The 25,748-nt window shown below is 45.7% G+C and overlaps 1 protein-coding gene across 6 annotated transcripts in view; it reads left to right on the forward strand.

Annotated features, from left to right (window-relative positions):
* GASK1A (golgi associated kinase 1A) overlaps positions 1 to 23,387 on the forward strand; it is an 89,320-nt gene extending 65,933 nt beyond the window's left edge. For 2 of the 6 annotated variants that reach the window (XM_055381403.1, XM_055381402.2), the window contains exons 3-6: positions 8,014 to 8,136; positions 9,923 to 10,026; positions 10,669 to 10,892; positions 14,311 to 23,387. In XM_055381403.1, the coding sequence (XP_055237378.1) occupies positions 8,014 to 8,136; positions 9,923 to 10,026; positions 10,669 to 10,879 (438 nt within the window). In that variant the 3' untranslated portion in view covers positions 10,880 to 10,892; positions 14,311 to 23,387. Of the gene's footprint in view, positions 1 to 8,013; positions 8,137 to 9,922; positions 10,027 to 10,668; positions 11,573 to 14,310 lie in introns of those variants that run through there. The other 4 variants (XM_004033944.5, XM_055381401.2, XM_063703729.1 and 1 more) reach the window with 3 other exon arrangements.
* Positions 23,388 to 25,748: the final 2,361 nt, after the last annotated feature.

Consider the following 25,748-nt stretch of genomic DNA (forward strand, 5'->3'; position numbering starts at 1 on the left):
AAGATATGCACTACAGTAGCAGACTTAAGTAGTTATGACAGAGACTGTATGGCCTCCAAAGCCTAAAATATTTACTCTCTGGTCCTTTATAGAGAAGTTTTCTGATCTCTGCACTAAACCACTGTGTTGGTAGCCTCTGGTGGCTCTTGCTAAGGATGGGGTGCATATGAAAGCATGGAGTAGGCTCATATATGGGTGGTGATATGGTTTGACTGTGTCCCCACCCAAAATCTCATCTTGAATTGTAATCCCCATAATCCCTACGTGTCAAGGAAGAGACCAGATGGAGGTAATTGAATCATGGGGGTTGGTTTCCTCAATGCTATTCTCGTGATAGTGAGTTCTCATGAGATCTGATGGTTTTATAAGTGCCTGGTAGTTCCTCCTGCATTCATTCTCCTTCCTGCCACCTTGTGAAGAAGGTTCCTTGCTTTCCCTTCATCTTCTGCCATAATTGTAGATTTCCTGAAGCCTCCTCAGCCATGCAGAACAGTGAGTCAATTAAATCTCTTTCCTTATGAATTACTCAGTCTTGGGCAGCTGTTTATAGCAGTATGAAAATGGACTAATACAGTAAATTGGTACCACAAAGAGTGGGGTGCTGCTATAAAGGTACCTAAAAATGTGGAAGTGACTTTGGAACTGGGAAACAGGCAGATGTTGGAACAGGCAGAGTTTGGTGGGCTCAGAAGAAGACAGGGAGATGTGGGAAAGTTTGGAACTTCCTAGAAACTTGTTGAATTGCTTTGAACAAAATGTTGATAGTGATATGGACAGTGAAGTCCAGGCTGAAGTGGACTCAGATGGAGATGAGAACTTGTTGGGAACTGGAATAAAGGTGATTATTGCTATGCTTTAGCAAAGAAATTGGGCATTTTGCCCCTGCCCTAGAGATCTGTGGAACTTTGAACTTGAGAGAGATGATTTAAGGTATCTGGCAGAAGAAATTTCTAAGCAGCAAAGCATTCAAGATGTGACCTAGATACTCTTAGAAACATTCAGTTTTATGCATTCACAGAGATGGTTTGGAATTGGAACTTACAATTAAGATGGAATCAGAGCATAAAAGTTTGGAAAATTTGTATCCTGATGATGTGGTAGAAATGAAAAACCCATTTTCTGGAGGGAAATTCAAGCTGGCTGCAGAAATTTGCTTAAGTAATGAGGAGCCAAATGTCAATGCCAAGACAATGGAGAAAATGTTTCCAGGGCATGTCAGAGGTCTTCATGGCAACCGTCTCATCACAGGTCCAAAGGCCTGGGAGGAGGAAATGGTTGTGTGGGCCGGGCCCAGGATCTTGCTGCTTTGTGCAGTCTTAGGACTTGGTGCCCTCCATCCCAGCTGCACCAAAAAAGGGGCCAAAGTACAGCTCAAGCCATTGCTTCAGAGGGTACAAGCCCCAAACCTTCTTGGCCTCCACGTGGTGTTGCACCTGTGGCTGCACAGAAGACAAGAATTGAGCTTTGGAAACCTTCACCTGTATTTCAGAGGATGTATGGAAACACCTGGATGTCCAGGCAGAAGTCTGCTGAAGGGGTGGAACCCTCATGGAGAACCTTTGCTAGGGCAATGTGGAAGGGAAATGTGGAGTCAGAGCCCCCACACAGAGTTCCCAGTGGGGCTGCCTCATGGAGCTGTGAGAAGAGGGCCATCGTCCTCCAGACCCCAGAATGGTAGACACACTGACAACTTGCACTGTGCACCTGGAAAAGCTGCAGACACTCAATGCTAGCTGGTGAGAGCAGTCGGGAGGGGGTCTTTTCCCTGCAAAGCTACAGGGCCAGAGCTGCCCAAGACTGTGGGAGCCCATCTCTTGCATCAGCATGAGAATGGACTAATACAGGTGGTATGATACTAGCTTTAGTGATTTAAAATGAACTCTCTAACCCTGTCCTAGCCAACATTTTTATTAGTAGCCTGAATGAGGACATCTGGGCTGTAGGGGACCCAGCCAGTCTCTCTGTAGTCGTTCCTCACAGAGCCCTGATTTGATTCACCTTCCACCTATTCCTGGATTCAGAGGCAATGGGTTCAAGGATCAGTGCATTAACGTCTTCCACTGATTGCTGTTGGTCCACTGATTGCTATTGGCCTCTTAATTTGGCTGAAGGGAAGACCTTCTATTCCATGGTTGTTGAGGGGAGAGGTTCCTTCTCTCTCTCCCCTTCTCTCATACTCTTCTTCTCTCTTTCCTGCTGGACAGGGACAAGGAAACATATTCCCACAGCAACTACCTGCAGGCATCCTAAGACAACACTGGGATGCTGTTAACATTGTGGGTGGTAACGTGGAGGGCAGAAAGCAACCCAAGTCCTTATCATGATAATATGGAGCTGCTAAATCCACCCAACCTGCCCTTCCTCAAGACTTCCTTCTGTAGATAATCTCAATCTTCCTTATGGTTTAAGCCATTTTGAGTCAGGTTTTTCTGTTACTTGTGGCTGAAAACACTCCCATTGGTATAGTAGCTTACTGGTCTGGGTGGCACATAACCTAAAATTGGCAGGGGAAGGAAAAGCAAATGAATGTGACAGCAAAACCATCCAAAAAAGATTCAATGGGTTGCAATGAAAGATTAAAGGAGGAAATGGAATCGTGTTAAATGCAAAGTCTACTGAGGGCCTGTGAGTCAGTGGTATAAAGGCAGGTTAATGAAGCCCTGGCTGAATGGACACATATGAGACAGAGACTTGCTAGTTTTAGACATGCACAATAGGTGTCAACAATATAATAAGATTGGTGAAGATACTAATTCATTCTTAGCATCTGGAATCAGGGAGGCGATGTTTCTGTGCTACTCCGTAACTTGATTCTCAGCTGTTGTGTCCAGTGCTAGGTACTAAAGTATGATAAGAATATTGATCAACAAAAGCCTGGACATGTGACAGCAATAGAGACCGTGAGGGGTTTCTATCTAGGTTTGAGTTCCCCAAAAAGGGACTCTGAGACTAGAATTTGAATAGAGCAATTTATCTGGGAGGTGGTCCTAGGAAACCTGGTGAGCAAATGGGGAAGTGAAGCAGGGAAGGAAGAAAAGCTAATGAAGGGTACAGTAAAGAGCAGGCTGCCACCATGGGCAAGTGAGGCTGAACCCAGATGAGGGCCCTTGACAGACTGTGTAGAACACTGCTGTGGGGTATCATTCCCCTGGGAGGTGAGGGGCTATGATACTTGTACACTAACTGCCATAAGTCATTGTTTGAAGCTTGCTCCTGGGGGCATTGATTTTCCAGCACATTTGCCTGCTGCGTGGGTGGGTCAAGCCTGTTATAGGCAAGAGTACCTCTACATATGGGGACTGTATGGTTGGGACCTTCTGTAGGTGAGCCCTAGGTTCATGGATGGAGAGCATCAAAAGCATCTACCATAGTTTCAGAACCCAAGTGTGTTTAACTTGGATGAAGGAAAATTCAGGGGGCGCATCACTTGGAGGGAGTTTGATTCCAAGCAACAGAGACTAACTCTGGTTAACATAAGCAAGAAAAGAATCTACATTTGGTAAGACATTAAGGGCTTCGAGGAATGGAAGAAAAAGGCCTGGGAAGCCTGAAGAGTCAGGGGAAGGATGGAGGGTATATGGTTAGGGGAGCTTGGACCCCATCCTCACTTCATGGCTGGGTGTGCAGGGTACTTGGATTGTTGATGCCATCAGACTGTATCTAGCAGGGAAGATTGATTCTCTTACAGGAAAACCAGGAACTCTAATGAGTGGTGTGCATGCCAATGTGTTTAGAGGGAAATTTCTAATGTCTGCAACTTACTTTGAAATGCATAAAAAATAAGAGATAAGATGACTTAATGGATAGATATAGAGATGTATCAATAGATATGTCATAAAGTAAGTATAATAAAATATTGATGGTAGAATTTTAGTAATGGGTATGTGGATATTCACCATAAAATTATTTCAAATTTGCTGTATGTTTGAAATTTTTTATAATAGGGTATTAGAGGAAAGAAGAAAAATTGAATATTGGTTACCCAAAGTTCAGGAGGCCAAAGCAGTAAAGAGGGTCCTCCTCAGGAAGTCTTGCTAATTGGCTTATTGCATGAACAGGGCTGTGGTTCTTTGCCAAGCTGGACCAGTCTTCTGGGCTTTGTGCATTGGCCTCTGGGCTAAACTTGTTTTTCTACTAGAATCAGTGGATATATTTAATCCATTTGGTCTACTGCCTCAGCCTATCTAGACCTGAGATGTGCTTTCTCCATGTTTAACTGTATAAAACAGAGAAAATAATGTTTGGGGACAGTACTTGGGACTATTGAATGCTGTCTCATTTCTTAACATCTGGTTTTGTGAGATTAGTTGGTGACTAGAACTGTAGTTATTTTCTTGGTAGTTGCACTGGGATTACCGTTAACATCTTGATTTATAACAATCTAGGTCAGATTACCAGCAATTTAATTTCAATAGTGTAAAAAGACTTTCTTTCTATATAAATCTGTCCCCCCCCCCACTTTTATGCTATTCTTGTCACAAATTACATCTTTATACATTTTCTGCCCATCAGTATAGATTATAATTATTGCTTTAAGCAGTTTTTTTTTAAATCAGAGGGGAAAAAAAGAAGTCCAGACCAAAAAAAAAATACATTTATACTGTATTTTATGTTTATCTATGTAGTTACCTTGAACAGAGCTTTTTAGTTCTTGATATTAATTCAAGTTACTACTTAGTGTCCTTTCATTCAACCTGAAGTCCTCCTTTTAGTATTTCTTGTAGAAGAAGCCTGCTGACAATAAACTCTGTTTTTGTTGTTCTGTTAATGTCTTCATTTCTCCTTAATTTTTGAAGGATAGTTTTGCTGTATATAAAATTCTTGGTTGACAGGCTCTCTCTTTTTTTAATTTAATTTCAACACTTTGAATGTTATTCCTCTGCCTTTTGGCCTCCATGGTTTTTGATAAATTTGATATCAAATTACTCTGTCTTGCTGCTTTTAAGATTCTCTTTCTGGCTTTTGACAGTTTTATTCTAGGTGTAGGTCTCTTTCAGTTTATATTAATGGAGTTCACTGGACCTCTTGGACGTGTAGATCAATGCTTTTCACCAAATTTGGGGAGGTTTTGGACATTAATTCTTCTAATATTATTTTCACATCCTCCTCCCTTCCTTTTAAAACTCCTCTTATATATATGTTGGTACACTTGATGGTGTTACATGGGTCTCTGAGGCACTGTTTATTTTTCTTCATTTTTTTCTTCTTATTCCTCATACTTGATAATCTCAGTGGACCTATCTTCAGGTTTTCTGATTCGTTCTTCTGCCTGCTCATAACTGCTGTTCGATCCTCTCAGTGAATTTTTAAAAGTTGTTGTACTTTTCAACTCCGTAATTTATATTTGGTTTCTCTTTATAATTTCTATCTCATTATTCATGTAGTCTTTATGGTGAGGTATCATTCTCATACTTTACTTCTCTAGGCCTGGTTTCCTTTAGTTCTTTGAACATATGTAAAATAGCTAATTTAAATTTTTTTATCTAACATCTGGGCTTCCTCAGGAAAAATTTTGATTGATTGACTTTTTTCATGCATATTGGCCATACTTTGTTTGTTTCTTTGACTGTCTCATATTTTTTTGTTGAAAACTGAGTATTTAAATAATATAAAGTGGCCACTCTGAAAATCAGATTCTTCTTTTCCCCAGGATTTTTGTCATTGCTGTTTGTTGTAGTTGTTTTTGTTTGTAGTGATTTTATTTGCTTGTTTTATTTTTATGAACAAATTCTATATTCATCTGTATTCTTTATTGTATATGGCCACTGAAATTTCTGCTCAGTTAGTTCAGTGATCAGCTGATGATTGAGCAGGAGATTTTCATGAATTTCCGGAGCCAGTAAGTCTCCTAGTCTTTGCCAAAGAACTCTGTGTGTGTGTTGAGGCATCTGCAACACGTATGTATGCAATTGACAAATCTGCTTTTGCCTTCATTCGTGCTTGTATAGTCTCAAGGTCAACCAGAGGTGAGAGCTTAGGGTATTTTCAGTTTTTTCCTGAACATGTGCACAGTCCTACACATGTGCATGTAGCTTTCTAGATTTCCAGGAACATATTGGAGCTTTTCACAGCCCCTTGGACATTTCATTTCTTATCTTTTCCTTTTAAAGCTTTTTGGTTAATCTATTGTTTGTCCCAACTGTTATCCATTGTCTCAGACAGCCATGCTGTTGAAACATTTGCCAGTAAATGTTCTCAACAAATGTCCTCTACCCTTCCAGGAGAAGGCTTTTAGTACCGGGCAACCAAAAAACCATGCCTTTTAGTGGAGTTTACCAGGGAATCACCAGACACGTCAGATAATGACAATTTTCTTGCAATGAGGTCTGCTCTGCTCTCTTCATATTGAGTTTCCAGGTTCCCAGGCTGATGTCTTCCTCTCCAGTGTTGTTCCCAGGCTTTCTAATTCAGACTAGCCCTTCTGCAAAGATGGGATCAGAGTGTCCAATCTAGGTCTTCCCCACGCCAGGCTCTTTTAGGAACTTAGTACATTTTGCAGCCTGAGAGTTAGATACCTATGTGATTCATTGTCCTGACTGGTAGATCCCAGAGATCCTCAAGGCCTCCCCACTGACTTTCACCACCACCTGGGAGATTTAAGAAAATGACTAAAACCCCTAGTCCCATAACCTGTGGGGTCTGGAGCCCTTCCTAGGATTTGGACAAATCCCAAGGAGTAGATGGACTCTTTCTGTTTCATGTGCCGTGAGCACTACCTTGACTTGGCCCACACCAAACCTGAACTCAAAGCTCAGCATCCACCAAACATTTCACAAGGGCGGCAGCTTCACTGAAGGACAGGGAACTTGTGGGAGGGCACATGTCAGCCCCAGCCTCCTGCTGCTCCCTGCTTCCCTTCACCTTCTCTATTCCTCTGTCCTCCTCCTTCCACAGCAAGAAACTAACTTTTCTTCTTGTCCCATGCAAAGCAAGTCCTCCCTCACCCAGACCTCCAGGGATTTCACCTTCTACCCTAGGCACTCATTGAGGTATTGCATCAAACCAAGTTTCCTTCATAAAAGGAAAATAGAATGAGTTTTCCCCGGCTTGCCCATCCTGTGTGTGATGGTGATTCCCTACTGCTCAGCCGCCCTCGCTTCATCTTTCATCCACTTCCTAGCATCTCCCAAACCTTCTCCAAACCAACTCCTCACTTCGACTATTCTCCCTTTCCTGTCTTTCTCCCCACAGCAAGCCCTCCCCTAACCATCCTCAGAGGACTCTACCACTTCTTGCTTGTATGCCTCTCCATCCGCAACCTCTTTGTCCTAGATACTTACAGCAGATACTATCCTCATGTAGGTCAGGGCTGGGGCAGACCCACGATTCTTCCTATTGCTGACTTGCAGGCTGCACCTTTGCTTCTGAAGAAAGCATCCCGGAAGCAAGTGAGTGGGAAGTGTGATTCTAGGAATCCTCTGATCCACTCTAAAATGCTGTGGGTGTCATCTGTATGTGTCTGTTCAGGGGAAGGGTGGCAAAGCTCCTCAGAACTGACTGCACACCACATTGAGGATGTCCTCCTCTTTCCCTGGCTTGATTCAGGCCTGCTGCAGGGTGAAAGAGCTGTCCAGTTGGAGCTGTTGAGATGATCATTGAAGGACTTACACCTCTAAAGAAAGGAGGAATCCCTGATGTAGCATTTGCTGCTTAAAGAAAAAATAGAGTGATATGGAATCTCCCTAGGTAGACAGGCAGACGGTCAGCATTCAGAGCCCCAGAGGTGCCAGGCTAGAGCTGAAGAGCAACAGTGTAGGTTAAGCTGTGGGCACTGGGTGAAAATCCACACTGGCCTGAGGCATGAGCAAACAGCTCCTGGTGTGCAGAGTGATCTGGCCAGAGGAGGAAAGCGGAAGCCCCATTTAGTAATGACCAGCACAGAGAACCACTGAGGGTCACCCCTGCTGTGGCCCCAGGGTCATGTAGGAAACAGCAGGTCAGGTGGCCTCCATGCTGTGCCTGGTGGAGGCAGGCCCCCTGCCGCACCCCACCAAAGGCTGGGTGTCTCCACAGGTCCACGACCGCTTGGATCGCTACTGCTGTGGCTTCGAGCCTGAGCCCTCAGACCCCTGTGTGGAAGAGAGGCTCCGAGAGAAATGCCGGAACCCAGCCGAGCTGCGGCTGGTCCACATCCTGGTACGTCTCCTCCACACCATCCCTTGTCACCCCAGACCCAGGTCTTTCTGTGTCCTTCAGAAGATGCTGTTAACAAGTTTCAGAGATCAGTTGATGCTGGGGTTTCCCAGTCTTGTTCTTTTCAGCAGCAGAACCAGTTGTTTGAATATTTCCAGGAGTCTGCAATATATAAAGCTGACAAAATGGAGCTTTAAGAATGTGCCTGAGGAGGGGTGTGGGGTGGGGGCTGGAGCCTTGTTTTCACTGTCTCCACTGCCCCTAAGAGACTCCAGGGAACAACTAGGGCTCCTGGAAGTAGAGTTTGAGAATGGTGTGTCTAGTCAACATCCTCATTGTGCCAGTAAATGAGGAATTGCGGTCTGGAGGGAAAGGAATCTCCAAGGCCATACGGTAGCGGCATTAGGGCATGAACCCAAGACTGCAGTGGCTCACAGGCTGGTGCTGCTCCTGTCAAAACTAGAGTCCAGGGTGGGAAGCAATGTGCCAAGGCCATTGGAGAGGGCAGAATAGCCACTTCTTCTGCATAAGAAGCAAGGTGCTTCCCCCGGGGAAGGGCTTCTCTATCTTCTCCTGCAGTGAGGCATAGTGTCCTCACAGCCTCCCTTTGCTCTTGGAGGGTAGCTGTCAGCATGGTGTCCAGGGATGGGCTTCAGGGAGGCCGCATTACCCGAAGGCCAGGATTGCTTAGTGGTGGTGCTGGGAATTCTCCTCCCCTACCCCCAGAGCCATCTCTCCTTTTCCCTGGTCAAAGGTAAATATCCATGGGAGAGACAAAGTTTTAATAGCCATTGTTTACCCCTGGTGAGCAGGCATTTCACAGATCTTTTAGGACAGCAGTTTCCAGAGGGAAGAGTCACCCGGCTTTGAGCAAAAGGTGATCCTGACATGTGGAGTGGGGTGAGAAAGGAGAAGAGGCAGAGAGAAGGGAAGCTGGAGTCCTGGAAACAGAAGTTCATAGCTTAAGCCTAGGCCACTGGAGAGGATTGTGGGAAATGCCCATGGACTTTTGGAGGCTATGTGGGAAAGGAGTGCGTGCATGGGAGTGGGGACCAGAAGAGATGGCCTCCCATCCACAACCACACCATATTCTTTAAGGTACTAAAGAATTTTCTGGTGCTGATTTTGGTTTTGAAAAGGTTTAGGAGCTGCTAAACTCTTCTGTAGAAACAGATTATGGTCAGTGCTTTTTGAGGATAAAGGACATGTCTGTGATCTCAGTGATGCTCAGGGGGATGCCCAGGTGCACAGGCACAGGTGGCACAAAGGGGTGACTGAGTGTGTGTACACATGTGAGCAGCACATGTGCGATGCCTCTCACAGCCGGTGGCCCCGAGGAGCAGGCTACCTTGGCAACTGCTGATTCCCACCCTTGCTCCTCACCCCTTCAGCCATCAAAACAGGATCAGTCCTTTGGCCTTGCGATTTAGCAGATGGTGCTATGGCTTAGCCCTATGGGTCCGGGTTTGAAACAGCCCAGCTACTTACTAGCTGTGTGATTTTGTGCAAATTGCTTAACTTAAAGAAGGTGCCACCATTTCTGTAAAATAGGGCTAACACTAGTGCCTGCTTCCTAAGGTTCCTGGGAGAATTAATTGACAGGATGTCTGGAAGCACTTAGGACAGTGCCAGCATAGAGTAAGCACTCAGCGGTGAGGACTGTTTGTTAGGATGGACTGTGGGACTGACAGCTCAGGGCTCTCAGCCCCTTAATCTTGACCAAGTCCATAGGTGCCAGCCGTAGCTGCACCCTTACCCACCTCTGTCTCTGTCCACCCTCTTCCCTGAGGTCCGGAGCAGCGATCCATCTCACCTGGTCTACATCGATAACGCTGGCAACCTTCAGCACCCTGAGGACAAGCTGAACTTTCGGCTGCTGGAGGGCATAGATGGGTGAGGGTCAAAAGGGTTGGGTGGAAGTTCATGGGACTGAGACCTGATGGCCTTGCTGCAAACCTTGGGACCTTCAACTGTGGCCCTGAGAAGCCCACAGTCCATCAGACAGAAGTTGTTGGATCAGAACTTTAGGCGGTGGTGGGGAGCCCTGGGAAAGCTGAGAGGGGATACAGTTGGCAGGGCCTACCCCAATATCCAGAGGGCCTCATGTGCCTGCAGAATACTAGCTGTATTGCTGGGGTGTGGGAAGGCTAGTCCTTCCCTTGTTCTGGGTGAGAGAGCTAGGCTGGAGAGTCTACCCCTCCCAGCTCACTCTTGGCAGGCAGCTCTGCCTTCCCAGGATTCTTTCTGGCCCTGCATTTGCCAAGTGGAGCCTGGGATAGCAGACTTTATTTACCTGGCTTCTCTGTAGGATGGGACCCATCTGAAAGGTCTGTCCCCTGCCTTCACAGCAAAGCCAGGCAAAGGGTCCTCTGTTAATGAGATAGCAGGTGCAGGTCTGGGGAGTTTGCCAGGTGACTTTGCCAGAGTTCCTCAGCTATGCAAGCTCTGGCCATCTGGCATCACCTGTTATTGAAATTCTCTGAGATTACTGTTGCTTTTTCTTTCTGTTACGGGGCTCTGGGGCCTTTGCTCCAGGTTTCCTGAGTCTGCCGTGAAGGTTCTCGCATCAGGGTGTCTACAGAACATGCTGCTGAAGTCGCTGCAGATGGATCCAGTGTTCTGGGAAAGCCAAGGTGGAGCCCAGGGGCTGAAGCAGGTCCTCCAGACCCTGGAGCGGCGAGGACAGGTGCTGCTGGGACACATCCAAAAGCACAACCTCACACTCTTCAGGGACGAGGACCCATAAGCCGCACACAGCCGTGAGTCAATGAGCATCCATCCTGATGGCCACATTTTCTTGGGCTCACTCATCTTGAGGACAAATGGGAAAAGCCAGAAGCCAGAGGGGCACAAGGATGTCACGGGATATTTCACCTGCCTGGGATGGTGGAGGTAGCACGGGGTTTTCAATCTCAAAGCGTCCCTTTCTGCCTTCTCGGCTCTGGCTATTTATTCCCTTGCACCAACAAATACATTCAAAAATGTTCTGTGAGCTGCTCAAGAAACTGTAAAAATGTGTGATGCACATGCATATGCAGAGCGGGAGAATTTTGTGTGTGTGTAGAGGTGTGTAGGTGTGGGTGGCATGTGTGCACGCCTGCATGCAATACCTGAGACCAACCTAATAAAGGTACAATCTTCATAGAACTGCACTTGCAACCTGGAGTTGCTCTGGCTGAAAGTAGACTCAGGCCTAAGAAATGAAACATAATGCGTTTGTCTTTATAGACTTTAAATTTTCAATTATTACTCAGTTATGTTTTTGGTTTAAAAAATTATAAAAGTCTAAAAGTAATACATGCTCAGTAAAAACAAGTCCATAAAAAATAGAAGCATATGACAAAAAGCATAAGTCCCACAAACTCCCTAGCGGTGTGTATGTGTGTGTGTGTTATTCATGGTCACACTACATGCAAATTAAAAAATGAAAGTGTGGTCATGCTTTGTCAACTCACTATATTTTTACTTTATTAACTATATTCTGTATCAGCCATCTGAATTGACCCAATCTTTATTGGTGACTGCATGAAATTCCAAGGCAGGGATGTGTCATATTTTCTTTAGCTGGTCCCATAATCATGAACATTTAAGTAGCTCCAATTTTTCATCAATTACAGACATTGCTGCCATGAACATGATTGCGTGGCGTGCAAGTATTTCTGCGAGGTAGATTTCCGTAAGGGATTTCTGGGGCAAAGGGTATGGGCATTCAGTATTCTGAGAGAAACTGCCAAATTGCTCTCTGAAATGGTGGTGTCAATTTACATTTCTCCCAAGAGGGTAGGAGACTGATTATTTTTCTACACCTTCACCAACACTTGGCATTCTCAGACTTTTGGGGGTTTTTTTTTGGTCTATTTAGGAGGAAAACCTGTTTTAAAAGCTGCATTTCCTTAATCGTGAATGAAGTCATCTTTCCCCTTATTTGCCAGACATTTGTATTTTCTTTTCTGCATTGTCTTTTTCTTTTAAGATGTTTGCCCTTTGCTTGTTAATTTGTTGGAAATCTTTGATTCTAATAAGTGTGATCAATCTTTCCTCTGCTGTGTAAATGTTTTCTTCCAGCCTGTAATTTGTCTCTTAACTTTGTTTATAGTCTTTTGCCAAGTGTAAAATGTTAATTTCCACGTAGTCAAATTTGTTTATCCTTCCCTTTAAGTCTTTTGAGTTTCATGCCTTCTTAGAAAGGCTGTCACCACTTCAAGGTTATTGAAATAATCTGTGTTTTATTCTAGTATTATACAGTATTTCTTATATATTATATAGTATTTCTTATATATTTCTTATATATTCCCTCTAAATTAATATATAAAACCTATATTTTATATGGATTTAAGCAGAGAATGGTGTGAATTAGGGATCTAACAAGTTTCATTTCCCTTCAAATGGATAGTTAGTTGCTGTAACATTATTTCATAGTCCATTCTTTCTTTACTGCTGTGAAAGTATACGTTTATCAGATATTAGGTTCCCACATGCACAGAGGTCCATTTGTGAACTCTGTTCTGATATTATTTTTCAGTTCCTGCATTAGTATGACAGTGTTTTAATTAAAGTTACTTTATTCTTTTTTTGCTGTCTGGTAGGCTGAGTTCCCATATTTTTATTCTACTTTAGTTTTTTCCTTTGCTATTTTTGTGCATTTGTCTTTCATGTGATAATGTCAGTCTATGAAGCATGCCACCCCTCTCCTTTTATCCTCAAAATCCCATTGGTGTTTTGATTGTGATTATATTGAATTTATAATTAGTGGGAATCTGACTTATCTGAATATTGAGTGCTCTCATTCAGGTTTATCAATCCACCTATTCTTTGATAATCTCTAGCAACATTTTTTGTTTATTGAGACAGGGTCTCACTCTGTCACCCAGGCTGGAGTACAGTGGCAAGATCTCAGCTCACTGCAGCCTCAACCTCCTGGGCTCAAGTGATCCTCTCACCTCAGCCTCCTGAGTAGCTGGGACGGCAAGTGCACACCACCGCGACCAGCTAATTTTTGTATTGTTTTGTAGAGATGGGATTTTGCCATATTGCCCAGGCTGGTCTTGAATTCTTGAGCTCAAAGCATCTGCCCATCCCAGCCTCCAAAGTGCGGGGATTACAGGCATGAGCCACTGAACCCGGCCTCTAGTAACATTTTAAAGTTTTCTTCAACAAATAAGCTCATTTTAAAGATAGTTTGCAATTTCTACTCCTATTGAGAATGAGTTCTTTTTCTTGATTAGATTTTTCTAGATAGAATTTTAGATGCATATCTTATAGTTTTTAAGTAGAAAATAATATTTTCAAATAATGATAATTTTACATTTATATTTCATAAGTGTGTGCGTGTTCTCCTCTCATTTATTTCTATTGTCTTATTACTTAGGTTGGGAGCTTTCTGGAGGAAAATTGAGTAATAATAGCAACAATAGTAGGCATCCACATCTTATTCTGGACTTTAATGGGAACACCTCTGTGGTTTCTATTATGTTTTGTCAGGTTTAAAGAAATCATTTCTGATAAATATCTTTCATTAAGTTAAGGAAGTTTCTTTTTATTCTTAGCTTACTAAAATAATTTTTCAAAAATCAAGAATGGGGATTGAATTTTATTAAATGCTCTTTTCAATATCTATTGAGCATATAGTTTTTCTCCTTTATTTTCTAATGCTGAATAATCTTTACATTCTCAGAATAAACCTATTAAGCTGAGATATGTTAGCATTTTGGGAACTGCAGAATTTAACTTGCCAATATTTTACTTAGAATCTTTGCATATACATTCATAAGGTTTTCCTTTTTGGGCACTCCATGGTTATCTTACTATTAAATTTAAACATACCTCATAAAATAAATTCAGAATTTTATTTTATCTTTTTAATGCTTTGTAAGAGTTTAAATAAGAACCATTTGTTCCTCAAAAGTTTTATAGCACTCTCCCATAAAACCATCTGGGCCCTGTGCCTTTTGCTAGATCTTTTACAACCTAATGTAGGAGATAGGTAGCAGGGGCCTGCAATAAACCAACATGCCTGGCATATTCAGTGGGCGTGGAAATGAAGTGTCCTGGGCAAGACTCAGGCCCTTGGAAAAGTGAGTTTGGATTTAGAGATTTCAGGCATTTCTCTTAAGGGCACCAATGTTTATTTGACTTTGACTTTTTGTCTTTTCTCCTCTCTTCTTCCTGTGTTCTCAGTTCTTTCCAAGGATACCCTTATCAAGTGATGCTGTTCCTCTAGGCCTCAGCCAGTTTCTGTTTAACAGTCTCTGCTTTGCCTTCTGCCTGGTAGACCTACACTCAGCCAGAGGTGGGAGTGAGACACTTGTCATCCTAGAAAATGGCAAGAAGAAAGGAATACAAAGAAACATTTCGTTGCAAAACATAATGTGGAGCTCTCACATTAGGATGAGGCTCATTCTACTTTGTGACTTAACCAGCCGCTTTGAAATAAAACAGATCTAATCCTGTCTCACCATCGAGAGACTGAACGTGCAAGTGGACAATGCCCAAACTACATATAATAATAAAACTCTATCCACCACCTCTGCAGCAACCAGCTCAGAGAACCAACCACAATGTCTGTAGCATCTGCTCAGTAGGGTGAGGACCTAGTCAGTGACTGCCAGCTTCCTTATTTTTGTCCCTACTTCCAACTCAGGATCAATCAGAGAAAGCCAAATATGCTCCCCTAACCAATCAGTTAGGATGCCCCACCTCTAGTTTGCCCACCTCCAGTGTCTCTCATGCCAGCAGCCTCCAATCAGGGTGCACCTGGAGCCTTCCCTTTCTTTCTCACTATAAAGCTTTCCCAGTCCCTGCCTGTCTTGGAGTCACTGCCAAATGCAAGTGATGGTGCTGACCCCCTTGCCGTAGCAAGCCTCTGTCTGTTCTCCCTTGGTTGGTCTTTGTTGATTTCCATACTGCCTGGCTGTAAGAATTAAACAAAGTTAGCTAGTAATCCAGGTGAAGGCACTGGCCCGGCACCTGGAAGGGTAGGCAAACTGAGCCACATTCTGAGAGCAGGTTTCCTTTACACTGAAATGGGGCAGAGGTGGCCGCCTAAGAAAGGAGGGGAAATCTGCCTGGCAGGGTTGCCTGGTTTTGTGTGTGTGTGTGTGTGTGTGTGTGTGTGTGTGTGTGTATGTAGAGTTTCTCTTTGAAAAGACCAAGCCGGACTCTTCCTGTCAGTGAGCAAGGCTCCAGCTTGCACCAAGCCCTTTTGTGTGCTGATGTGAACAGGTCTGCTCAGCATAGACAGTGGGGGCACATGGGCAGATATGGAGTGGCCCCTCTCAGCCTGCCCAGTGCACAGCAGCCACTTGTAGCACTGTGGCATAGGGTCCAGCTCTCCCTCCTTAGCTCGTCTGGGAAGGACACCATTTCCAGGCACTCCCATCAACACTGACCTCTTCCTACCTGGGGCGGGGAGAAGGGCAGACTCCCTAGGATAGGTGGTTTACATGGATCAAAGCTTTTAACCTCACAGCAACAACATGGGGAGGTGTGATTGTTACTATCTCCATTTTACAGATGAGGCACAGAGGGGTTAAATAACGTACCTAAGCTCACCCAGCTTGTAGGTAGAAGGGTGGGACTTCAAACCCATCAGGAACTGTGCTAGCAAGTCTTGCTTCCAAGACCACCGCTTTTCCCACCACACTCCCCAGCCCAGCCACCCTGACAGTTCCTCTTCTGCTAATCCCTTTGGATTCAGAAGGCTTAGCAGGAGAAGAACTTTCTGTTAATGATGTGGCAGGGCTGGTTCTCTAGTCCAGGGAGCTGCAAACTGCAACTCCTGGCCAAGCACATTCACATGCAATTGGCTCTTGGCTTGTTAAAGTCTGCCTAATCTATTAGCTGTGTCTTTCCTGCAAACTGGAAACTTCATCCACTTTTATCCTTTTCAAGAAAGCCTCTTTGCCTCAGTGCTTGCTGTTCACCCAGCCATTCCCTCTGGAATGAGAACCATGTGCCAAGTGAAGCAAACAGCTGGGAATCAGTATGTTCCCACTAAGTGTAGAAGAGTCTGTAGGGTTGGAGCTGCCATGGGTCTGCAGTGGGTGGGGTGGGGTGAGGGTTCTGCTCCGATTCAGGCAGATGAGCCTCAGAGGGTCTGCTGAGGCAATCACAATTGCCAGCCTCCGTGCTGCCAGACAGGCCTCACCCCAGGTCCAACCTGCTCCCCCTGCATCCCCAGCTGAATGGGCTGCTCCAAGAAAAATGATGGTTTCCAAGCTGGAGGAGCTGAAGATAGTAACACAGGTTCGCAACCTTCTAGATGCAATACCAGCAATTCCCCAGAGCATGAAAATCAAAAGCTTTTTTGTATGTTTGGTGCTAAAACTCATGTCCCACTCAGTGTGAATATTTGTACAACTTACTGCAGAAATAGTGATGTGTTGGGTTATTGGGTGTAACCTCGGACTCTGCTGAGGGCACTGCATAATGCACGGCATGTGAACCATATTACCTTTCTAAATCTGAGAGATTCAGAATTCTGAATCACATCTGGCCCCCAGGGTTTGAGTATGGGATTCTGGACAGACCTGTAATAACTCATGCCAAGGGCTTTACACATCTTATCTCATGAATGACTAACAACAACCCCAATTTGATTATGGTTACCCTACAGATAAGGAACGAATGGCAGAGGTAGCGGGGAGGGAAAAAAGACAGGTGGCTTGCCTGAGGCCACACAGATGGGAGCAGCAGATTTTTACCCATGATGCTGGACAGATGCTTCAGGGATCCTGAGATCTTTGACTTCAGAAGTTTCCATGGTGGAGGCCCTGGGTGTGGTGCATCTTGGCGATGTGGCCACAGCAGCATCTGAAGGCTCTGTGGTCCTGAGGCCAGAGCCCTGTTCAGTGCAGCCCTTCCTAAACTTATGTTGTCATCAAAGAGCCCTTCCTTTGGTTTTTTTGTGGCCTTTGTGTTGCTGTTATCTTTGTTTTACAGATGAGGCACAGAGGCGTTAAGTAACATCTGTCAGCATTCCTCAAGATGCACTTTGAGTCATCCTGACTTGGCTGAAACCCCTTTGTTCTGCAGACAAGGATCCTGAAGTCCAGGAAGGCCTGGCCAAGGATGCAGGCGATGGCTCTTCCCTGGAGGGGTGAATGCGATGCTCCTCCTCCCCTAGCCACGGCCCCCACCCTGAGTGGAATGTCAGATGTGGGTTCCCTGAGTTGGGTTGGGAGCCTGGAGATTGGAAGGAAGCCAAGCAGCTCCTTGGCCCGTTCATCCCCCATGAGGCTGGAGGGATGTGAGGAGCCAGCCCACGTGCCTCAGTGGTCTGAGGTTTAACTGACTTCTGCCATACTGTAGGCCCGTGCTGGGCAGACTATTATCAACTGAGTGGAAGTAGGAAGCATGAGTGCTTATCCTCCTCTGTCCGCACCCCCAGGCACTCTGTGTTTCAAAGGCACCAGAGAGGTTGTGGCTGATCTAGAGAGTGAGTGCTCCGATGGACGAGAGTGGCGGTCGGAAGAATAGGCAGAAGTTCCCATGGCCTGAGCCATCTGGACGGCAGGGCTCTACCCAGGCTGGAGGGGCTGCCTCTCCTGGCAGGAGCTGGTGTCTTCCTTGTGCTCTGATTCCTGCAGTGTGCGGCTCACATGCTTGGAGCCCTGAGCAACCTCCTCAGTGCAGGAGCTCTGGGCTAGCCCCACCCCACCTCTCAGACATCATCCCGGGTCCCCTGGCCTGCTGCTGAGTCTGAGAGCCTGAGCAGACTCTGAAACCATCCATTTGTGGCTGCAGCTGCGAACTTGAGCCAGGATCAGAATCATCTGGAGATCTTGTTGAAACACAGATTGCTGGACCCCACCCTCAGAGTTTCTGACTCAGTGGGCCTGGGGTGTGGCCTGAGAATCTGCATTTCTATCAAGTTCCAGGTACTACTGGCACTGCTGGTCCAGGGACAACATTTTTCAAGTCTTTGCTGTTAAGGAAAAGGTGGAGCCTCTCCGGAGTTTGTGAAAATGCCAGGCAATTTGGAAATTGTGATGGAATCATTCTACAATGTATTTGAGAACTAAACAAACAGCTTATTCTAGCAAAATCTGAACTATGTAAGTCCCTCCAAACAGAGTGTTTGGAGACTGATAGGAAGACTCAGGAGGGATAGGAGATTTAACCCAGCTTTTAATCCAAAGGAAGAAATCTCTGCAAAGAAGGCAGCCATTGGTTTTGGTTTGCTTAAGGACAAGGCAAATATCTGAGGTCCATGTGAGAAGAAACGTCAGGCCCGTAACCATTTCCTCAGGCTGCCTTGACAATCTTCCACCAATGGGGTGATTCAAAACCATAGTTCTGGGGGTAAGTCGAAATCAAGGTGTTGGCAGGTTCATGCTGCCACCTGAGGCTCTGGAGAGAATCTGTCACATGCTTCTTCTAGCATGTGCTGGCTGCCTGGCATTCCTCCTTTTTTGTTTGTTTGTTTGTTTGTTTGTTTGTTTTGAGATGGAGTTTCACTCTTATTGCCCAGGCTGGAGTGCAATGGTGAGATCTCGGCTCATTGCCACCTCCACCTCCCGGGTTCAAGTGATTCTCCTGCCTTAGCCTCCCAAGTAGCTGGGACTACAGGCATATGCCACCACACCTGGCTAATTTTGTATTTTTAGTAGAGATGGGGTTTCTCCATGTTGGTCAGGCTGGTTTTGAACTCCCAACCTCAGATGATCCACCCGCCTTGGCCTCCCAAAGTGCCAGGCCACCGCACCCGGCCTTGTTTTGTTTTTTGGTTTGTGGTTGCATTGCTCCAATCCCTACCTCTGTTTTCACATTGCCTTCTCCACTCCATGTGTGTCTGTGTTGAATCTCCCACTGCCTTGCTCGGACAAGGACACTTCACTTGTTATTAGATTTAGGGCCCACCCGCATAATCCAGGGTAAGAGTTTACTCTCAGGATTTTTAGATATCACTTTCACCAAATAAAATACTATTCAGTCTTTTGCATTTAAGGTAGTATTCATAGATTCTGGGGACTAGGAAGTGAATATTTCTTTGGAGGGACATTCTTTCAGCCTGCCACAGTGAAATACTGTAGTCTGTTCATATTGGCTTGCAAGAGCTTATGTTGTAAAGCACAGCCATTATTAAAAAATAAACCTATATGCTGGGCGTGGTAGTGCAAGCCTGTAATCTCAGCTACTCGGGAGGCTGAGGCAGGAGGATCACTTGAGCTCAGTAGTTCAAGACTGGGCAATATAGCGAGACCCACCTCATTATTTTCTTTAAAAAGCATATCCCAATTGAAGGGTATTAAAAAAGAGGAAAAAAACCTATATATCGTTACCATCAAATAAATTGAAACAAAAGTAATAAGTATTCAAAATATATCACTTACAATTATTTTACTACATTTTGCTATCATCTGTGATCTTGAGGTTATTTACATCTATTGTATATCTGTATGGTGGAAACACTGTGTAATTGTGCACTACTATGCATTTCTTTCCAACTCTGCATTCAGTGATGTCACACTGGTGGCCTGGAATCTGCCACGGTAAAAGTATTTATACCATGGAAATCGGTAAATGCTACAATTCGGGACTCTTTGCTTTGGAGAGCCGCTGGAAAGGATGGTCCCCCTGAGGAATGCCAGAGGGGGTCTCCAGATTTCAGGTCCACTTAGGGAGAGCTGGTTGGGGAAGCCACACCTGTTCCTCGCAGGAATCCCAGGCAGAAAATGCTGCCCTCTATTGGTGGAGAGAAATATGGTCATTGTTTCGCAACAGGAGAGCCTGGGTGACTCCAGGGAGGCAGCTACCAGGAGCTGTAGCTTATCCCAAAGGGGCTGGCGGCGGAAGCAGCTGGTGTGGGATGAAGGGATGCCCAGGCCACATGATGTTTCAAAGGGTATGACAGGAATGATAAACCACTCTGCTTGTGAGAAGCCTGTCCCTCCGTCCCTGACTGGAACATGTCACCCTTGCATTGCCTTGTGAATGGGCAGCATTGAGCTTGTCTGAGGGAGGAGGCTCACTCTAAGACAGCCATAAGCACCACCTGGCATGTTCTAAACATTTACAGTGGTCTCACGCTGTGCCAAGAGCTTTAGATACTTCCTCATCTCAAACTCTCACAACTCCACAAGGTAGGCACTATTGTTCCCATTTGACAGATAAGGAAACCAATGTTCAGAGAGGTTGGGTCTCTTGCCCAAGGTCACAGAGCAGGTAACTAGTGGAGCTGGGATTTGAACCCAGGTCTGTTTGACTCCAGAGCCCTTGGTCCCAACCACTATAGCATCCTTCCTTCCTTCTTATATTCATTCACTCATTCACTTGTTCAACAATTATTATCAAGCAAATTTCCCACAGAGAATGTAGAATTTGGAAGGAGTAAGAGGCCATGCTATGGTGGCCCCACATTCCAGATGTTTGGAGACAGGCCCAGTCTTCCATATTCTGTCTGGCTGTCAGAGCGTGTGTCTTGGTGTTGTGTTTGGTAAGCACATCTCCTGTAACCGAGGATCCAGAAAGCCTGGGAGAGTAGACAAAGACTGTTGGCAAAAGGGGGTCAAAGGAAGATCTCTGCCTACACAGAAATACAGGAGATACCTCTGTGAATATCTGGAGATATTTCCCCTTGGCCTGGGCCTGTGGGTGAGTAAACAGCCACCGCCTGGCCCTCCGAGGCACGCTGGCCAGTTCAGGTAGACTTCCTCCATCTCTCTCCTGGACTACCCATTTTCCTTTTGCCCAGGCAGGAGGTTTTGGCTCTGAAGGATGCCTTGCTATGGACATTGGTCTTTCCTCTCCTCACACATGCATCTACCCTGCCCCAATGCCTCTTCAAAGGGGAGGAGGCCCAAGAAAATTTCTTATGATCTCTCTGAGGAACTGTGGAGTTCTTCCTCCTCTGTTGCCTCTTCCTCCCAACCCTGGACCAGCAAAGGTGCTGCCTGAGACCTCTCCTGACCTATATTGGGTTCTGGTTAGCATTGCTCAGGGGTGCTCATTTCAGGGATCTGGAGATATGGCATTTGGGTATAGGGGCTGAAGACTTTTGGGGTGGCTGGGAGCTCAGCCTTTGGGACCTCTGGGCAGGGCACAGAGGTGGTTTTGTCCAAGCAACCAGGGAAGAATCACTGAGTCTCCAAAGCAATGTAACCAGAGAGGAAATTGTCTCTAGGTGGAAACTCGGGGTTTGAGACATCTCACACAGCAGCAGAGGTAGCACTCAGTTTGTGCAGGAAAGTATCAGTAGGTATCATGGGTCCAGTGGACTTGGAAGAGGCTGGGTAGGGGAGAGTGCTGGACTGCAGGACTGCCCACCCTGGGAAGCTGTGAGGCAGAGGAGGAAGCACCTCTTGGGGAGATGGTGGAGTGAGTCCCAGGGAATCCCAGAGGTGATGTTGGTTAGAGGGGTGCTGGCGATGGGAGGGGCTTGGCCTGCAAGAAAGAAGCAGGCTTACTTACATATGTGAGGTGTGATCTGAGAAATGCTAGGAAAGTCTAACTTGGCCCCGCTGACCTACTGCTAGTGTCCGAAATTCCACTGTAGGACCTAGCTCCTCGTAAGGATTCCTAGGGAACATCTGGCCTTTTGAGGCAGGTGCAGGGAGAGAGTAGAAGGTGGAGTGATAGGTCCACCACAGGCATGTCCCCTGACCCAGAGCAGGCTAAGGTGGGTGAGCTCTAGAAGGTCCCTAGTGCACCAGGGAATGGAGGTCCAGGGCCCCTCAAGGTGTAGGTATAGGTAAAGTCACTTAGCTGATGGATATGAGGATATGGATTTTTACAGTCTCCTGTGTGTGTCTTCCCAGCAACATTTGCTATGGGATCATTGTATACCACAGACTCTGCATAACAACAGGAAACAGGGCTTTGCCCTCCATGTGTCCATGTGTCAGGCGAGTGGTGCACTGGGCATCACCTTGGGTACGAGGAGCATGACCCGGGAAGCCATGCCTAAAGGGAATGGTAAGGGTGCCCTGCTTCTTGGATATCTGATTGTCTGGTTCTCATGACTGCTGCTTCATTTAAAACATGCACCCACACACAACAGTGGGGTAGGATCCCAGGCATCTTGGATGATTTTCACATCAGGAATGAATGGATGCATCCTTTCTCTGCCCTGCCCACATGGAAGTTCTGCAGCCCACATGAAGGCACATCTAGTTCTGGTGGGTGACCATGGTGAATGTCAGGGATTGGGCTGCCCAACCTCCACCCACCCTCCTTCTACGGAGCCTCCTGCGCTGCTGAGACTGAAAAGCTGCACACTCCATTACCCAGGCTCCCTTGCAGCTGGGCTCTGGATGCAAATTAGATTCTACCATTCAGATGCTCTCCTGGGAGGAGCCGTCCTCCTGTGTAGACGTCCTCCTGTACCTTTTAGCTATTTTCAGTTCACAGGCAAAGTGGTGGAGATGAGAGGTGTTCTAGAGCAGGCTTCAGTATCCACTTGACAGCTTTCTGGGTCCCGAGGGTGGGAGGCTGGCAGAGTGGGGCTGGACTGTGATTCCAGTGCCCAGTCACCAGCTTTGTGATGGTTGAGAGGTGGTTGTGGCACTGGTGACAGCATCCTGATCCCTAAATCCCAGCTCCATTTGTGGTTCTTGAACTCACAGCCCCAGCAGCAGCCTCTGGGGTTGCGGTGTTTGAAGAATTGCTCCTTGAGGCCCACCCTGGAGCACTCTCCCCCAGCCCTTCCAAGGATTTCTTAAACACTTTCTGTTTTGGAAAAAATTACAAATTCACAGAAGTTGCAAAAATAGTACAGGGAGGTCCTGTGTACCCTTCACCCAGTTTCTCCCGTAGTTACATCTTCCTTAATTGTAGTGTGATATCAAAACCAAGAACTTGACATTGGTACAATATGTGTGATTCCACAGTCCTCTTATCACGTGTACACTCATCAAACACCACGGCAATCAAGATAAAGAACTGTTTCATCACCACAAAGATCTCCTGCACTCCTATATAACCAACCTACCCCTTTCACTCTCTCCCATTCCTAAACCCTGACAACCACAAATCTGTTCTCCATTTCTATAATTTTGTCATTTCAAGAGGAATGTTACATAAATGGAACCACCCAGGATGTAAACTTTTGAGGCTGGCTTTTCTTCCACTCAGCACTATGTCCTTGAGACCCATCCAAGTTGTTGATGTATCAGTAACCCACTCCCTTTTGTTGCTGAGTAGTATTCCATGGTATGGATGTACCACGGTTTGTTTAACGATTTGCCCATTGAAGGACATCTGGGTCATTTTCAGTTCTTGGCTATTGCAAATAAATCTTCTTGGAACATTTGGAACATTTGTGTACAGGCTTTTGTGTGAACATCATTTTCATTTTTCTGGGGTAAATGCCCAGGAGTCCAATTTCTGAGTCACAGGGTAAGTATATGTTTAATTTCTCAAGAAACTGCTCATGTATTTCACAGAGTACCATTTTACATTCTTACCAGCAATGAATGTAAACCCAGTTGTTCTGCATGTTTGCTGGCATTTGGTATTGTCGCTGTTTCTTATTTTAGTGGAGGCATGGTTGAGTCTTCCTTCTCCACCAGTGTCTCTATATTTGAACTTGGAAAATGGGAATGATTTGGGGATATTAACCTCACGGTTATACAGTAATCCACCCCCACCCTCATTTTCCATTAGTTGGAAAAGGTAGCATTGTGAAATATTGTTTATCAGAAATTCAAATTGAACTGGGTGTCCCCTACTTTTGTTTGCTAAATTTAGCAACCCTAGGAAAAGGCTGACCTATCCAAACCAGTCAAAAGTCTGAAAGTACAAGACTCAAAAACACATCATTTGATTATTTCCACTAGATATAAGCTCCCAGAAGGCAAAGATTACATCTTCTTGTACTTCTTATTCCCAGGATCCAGGATAGAATTATCTCAAATTCTAAATTAGTTGTGTGTGACTTCATGAAATTTTTTCTTTGAGAAGAGAAACTCCTTTGGTTAAAGGACACACAGCTTTCTGACTATACTGCTGTTTGGAAGGGGTGTGTTTTTTTAAATGTTAATTAGAATTTATTTGGCTTTCGAAAATTCATAAACATAATGGAAACAGAAATGACACAGGAGGCTTCAGACCACATCCCTTTAAGGTAACTACTCTGCCCACCTGCTTTCCCACAGGCTCAGTGTGGCCAGAGCTGACTGTGAGGCTGGCTTTATGCTGCTGCTGTGGTGGGACCTGGGTCCCATAACCTGTATCCTCCTGAAGGGAGGCCCACAGTGCCAGTCCACAGGTCGATGCAGCCTTGGTTCGCTGCCTCTGGTGCTGACTGCAGGGGCCTGGCCAGGCCATCATGATCACCAGTGGTGTGGACTGGGAGGGTACAGGGCTGCACTTCTGCAGAGACCAATGGTGGCAGCAGGAGGCTGCCTCCCTTCTTTCCTTCCCTGCATCTGGAAGACTACTTGGAGGCCTGAAACTGCCCTCCTGTCCTGAAGGGTGGAAACCCTGGCTTAACTAGGTCTTCCATCAGTTGTGGGCCACATGGACTGTCAGGCAGGGCCTGGTGCAGAGGTTGGTGCACCTGGACAGCCTGACTATATCGGGCTGTGGCTGATTGGAACAGCTGGAGGCTGGTCAGGGGCTGAGGAACACCTGAGGCATTCCTTATGCGTTCAAGTTCCCACATGGGCCCCCTGCCCAGACGTGGCACGCCCCTGCTGCCACCCCACCTACAGCCAGAAGGATGCTTTCAGAGCTGACTCATGGTGGAGGTCAGGGGGAAGAGGAGCAGAGGCCAAGGGCTGAGGAGCTCTGGCCCAGGGAGCCGCTGGGTTACTTGTGACAGGCTTTGGCCTAGTAGCTGCCTACATATCCCAGACCTCAGCTCTCTCTTGTGCTCTTACCTTCACCTGACTCTTTGATGGTTAAGATGCAGATTTATAATAAACAGGATAGAGAAATGTAAATGCCCTTAATGTTACATAAGTTCTTATCACTCCTGTGTGTATGTGTGTTTGTGTGTGTGTCTATGTATATATAGGAGTCATAAGAGATTATTTATACATTCATTCCCCTATGAATAGGAGGATGATGGAGATGGTCTCTATCCTGTAGGGATGTGTGTGTTACATGGATGTATGTATTTGTCAAAACTCATGTAACTCTACACCGACAATCTGAGTATTTCACCATAAACACCAATAAATTTTTTTTTTAAAAAAAGCAGCAGCAGCAAAAGAAAAAATGCTGCTACTATTCAGTGCTGTCAAGGGGTGGCCTGGGCTGCTGGGCATGGATCCAGCTCCTCCATGGAGCCTGGGGGAAGGAGGCTAATTTCCTAGTGATTGTACACAACGTTCTCTAGCTAACCAAAGTCTTGTTTCCAAAGAATAGTCATCAGTGACATGGCAGAGTGTTCATGTCTTAATGTTAAAGAGGAAAAAAAAGAGGGGGGCAAAATTTCACATAAAGCAGATTCCCAATTTGTAAAAAAGTTGGGACAAAGGCAGAGATACACATATTCATTGAGGCAAGGAACCATTCATTGAGCTTTTGCTTGGCTGTGACCCACATGACACAAACTCTCACTGAGCTCCCAGCCTGTGAGCAAGGCCTTGCGGAGAGGTAAGTGCTTCCCGGGAGACAGTGGCGGGGCCAGCAGAGTTAAGGCTTTTTGGGTGTGACAAACTGGGTTTTCA

The sequence above is a fragment of the Gorilla gorilla genome, chromosome 2 (assembly GCF_029281585.2).
Source record: "Gorilla gorilla gorilla isolate KB3781 chromosome 2, NHGRI_mGorGor1-v2.1_pri, whole genome shotgun sequence".
Lineage (NCBI taxonomy): Eukaryota > Metazoa > Chordata > Mammalia > Primates > Hominidae > Gorilla > Gorilla gorilla.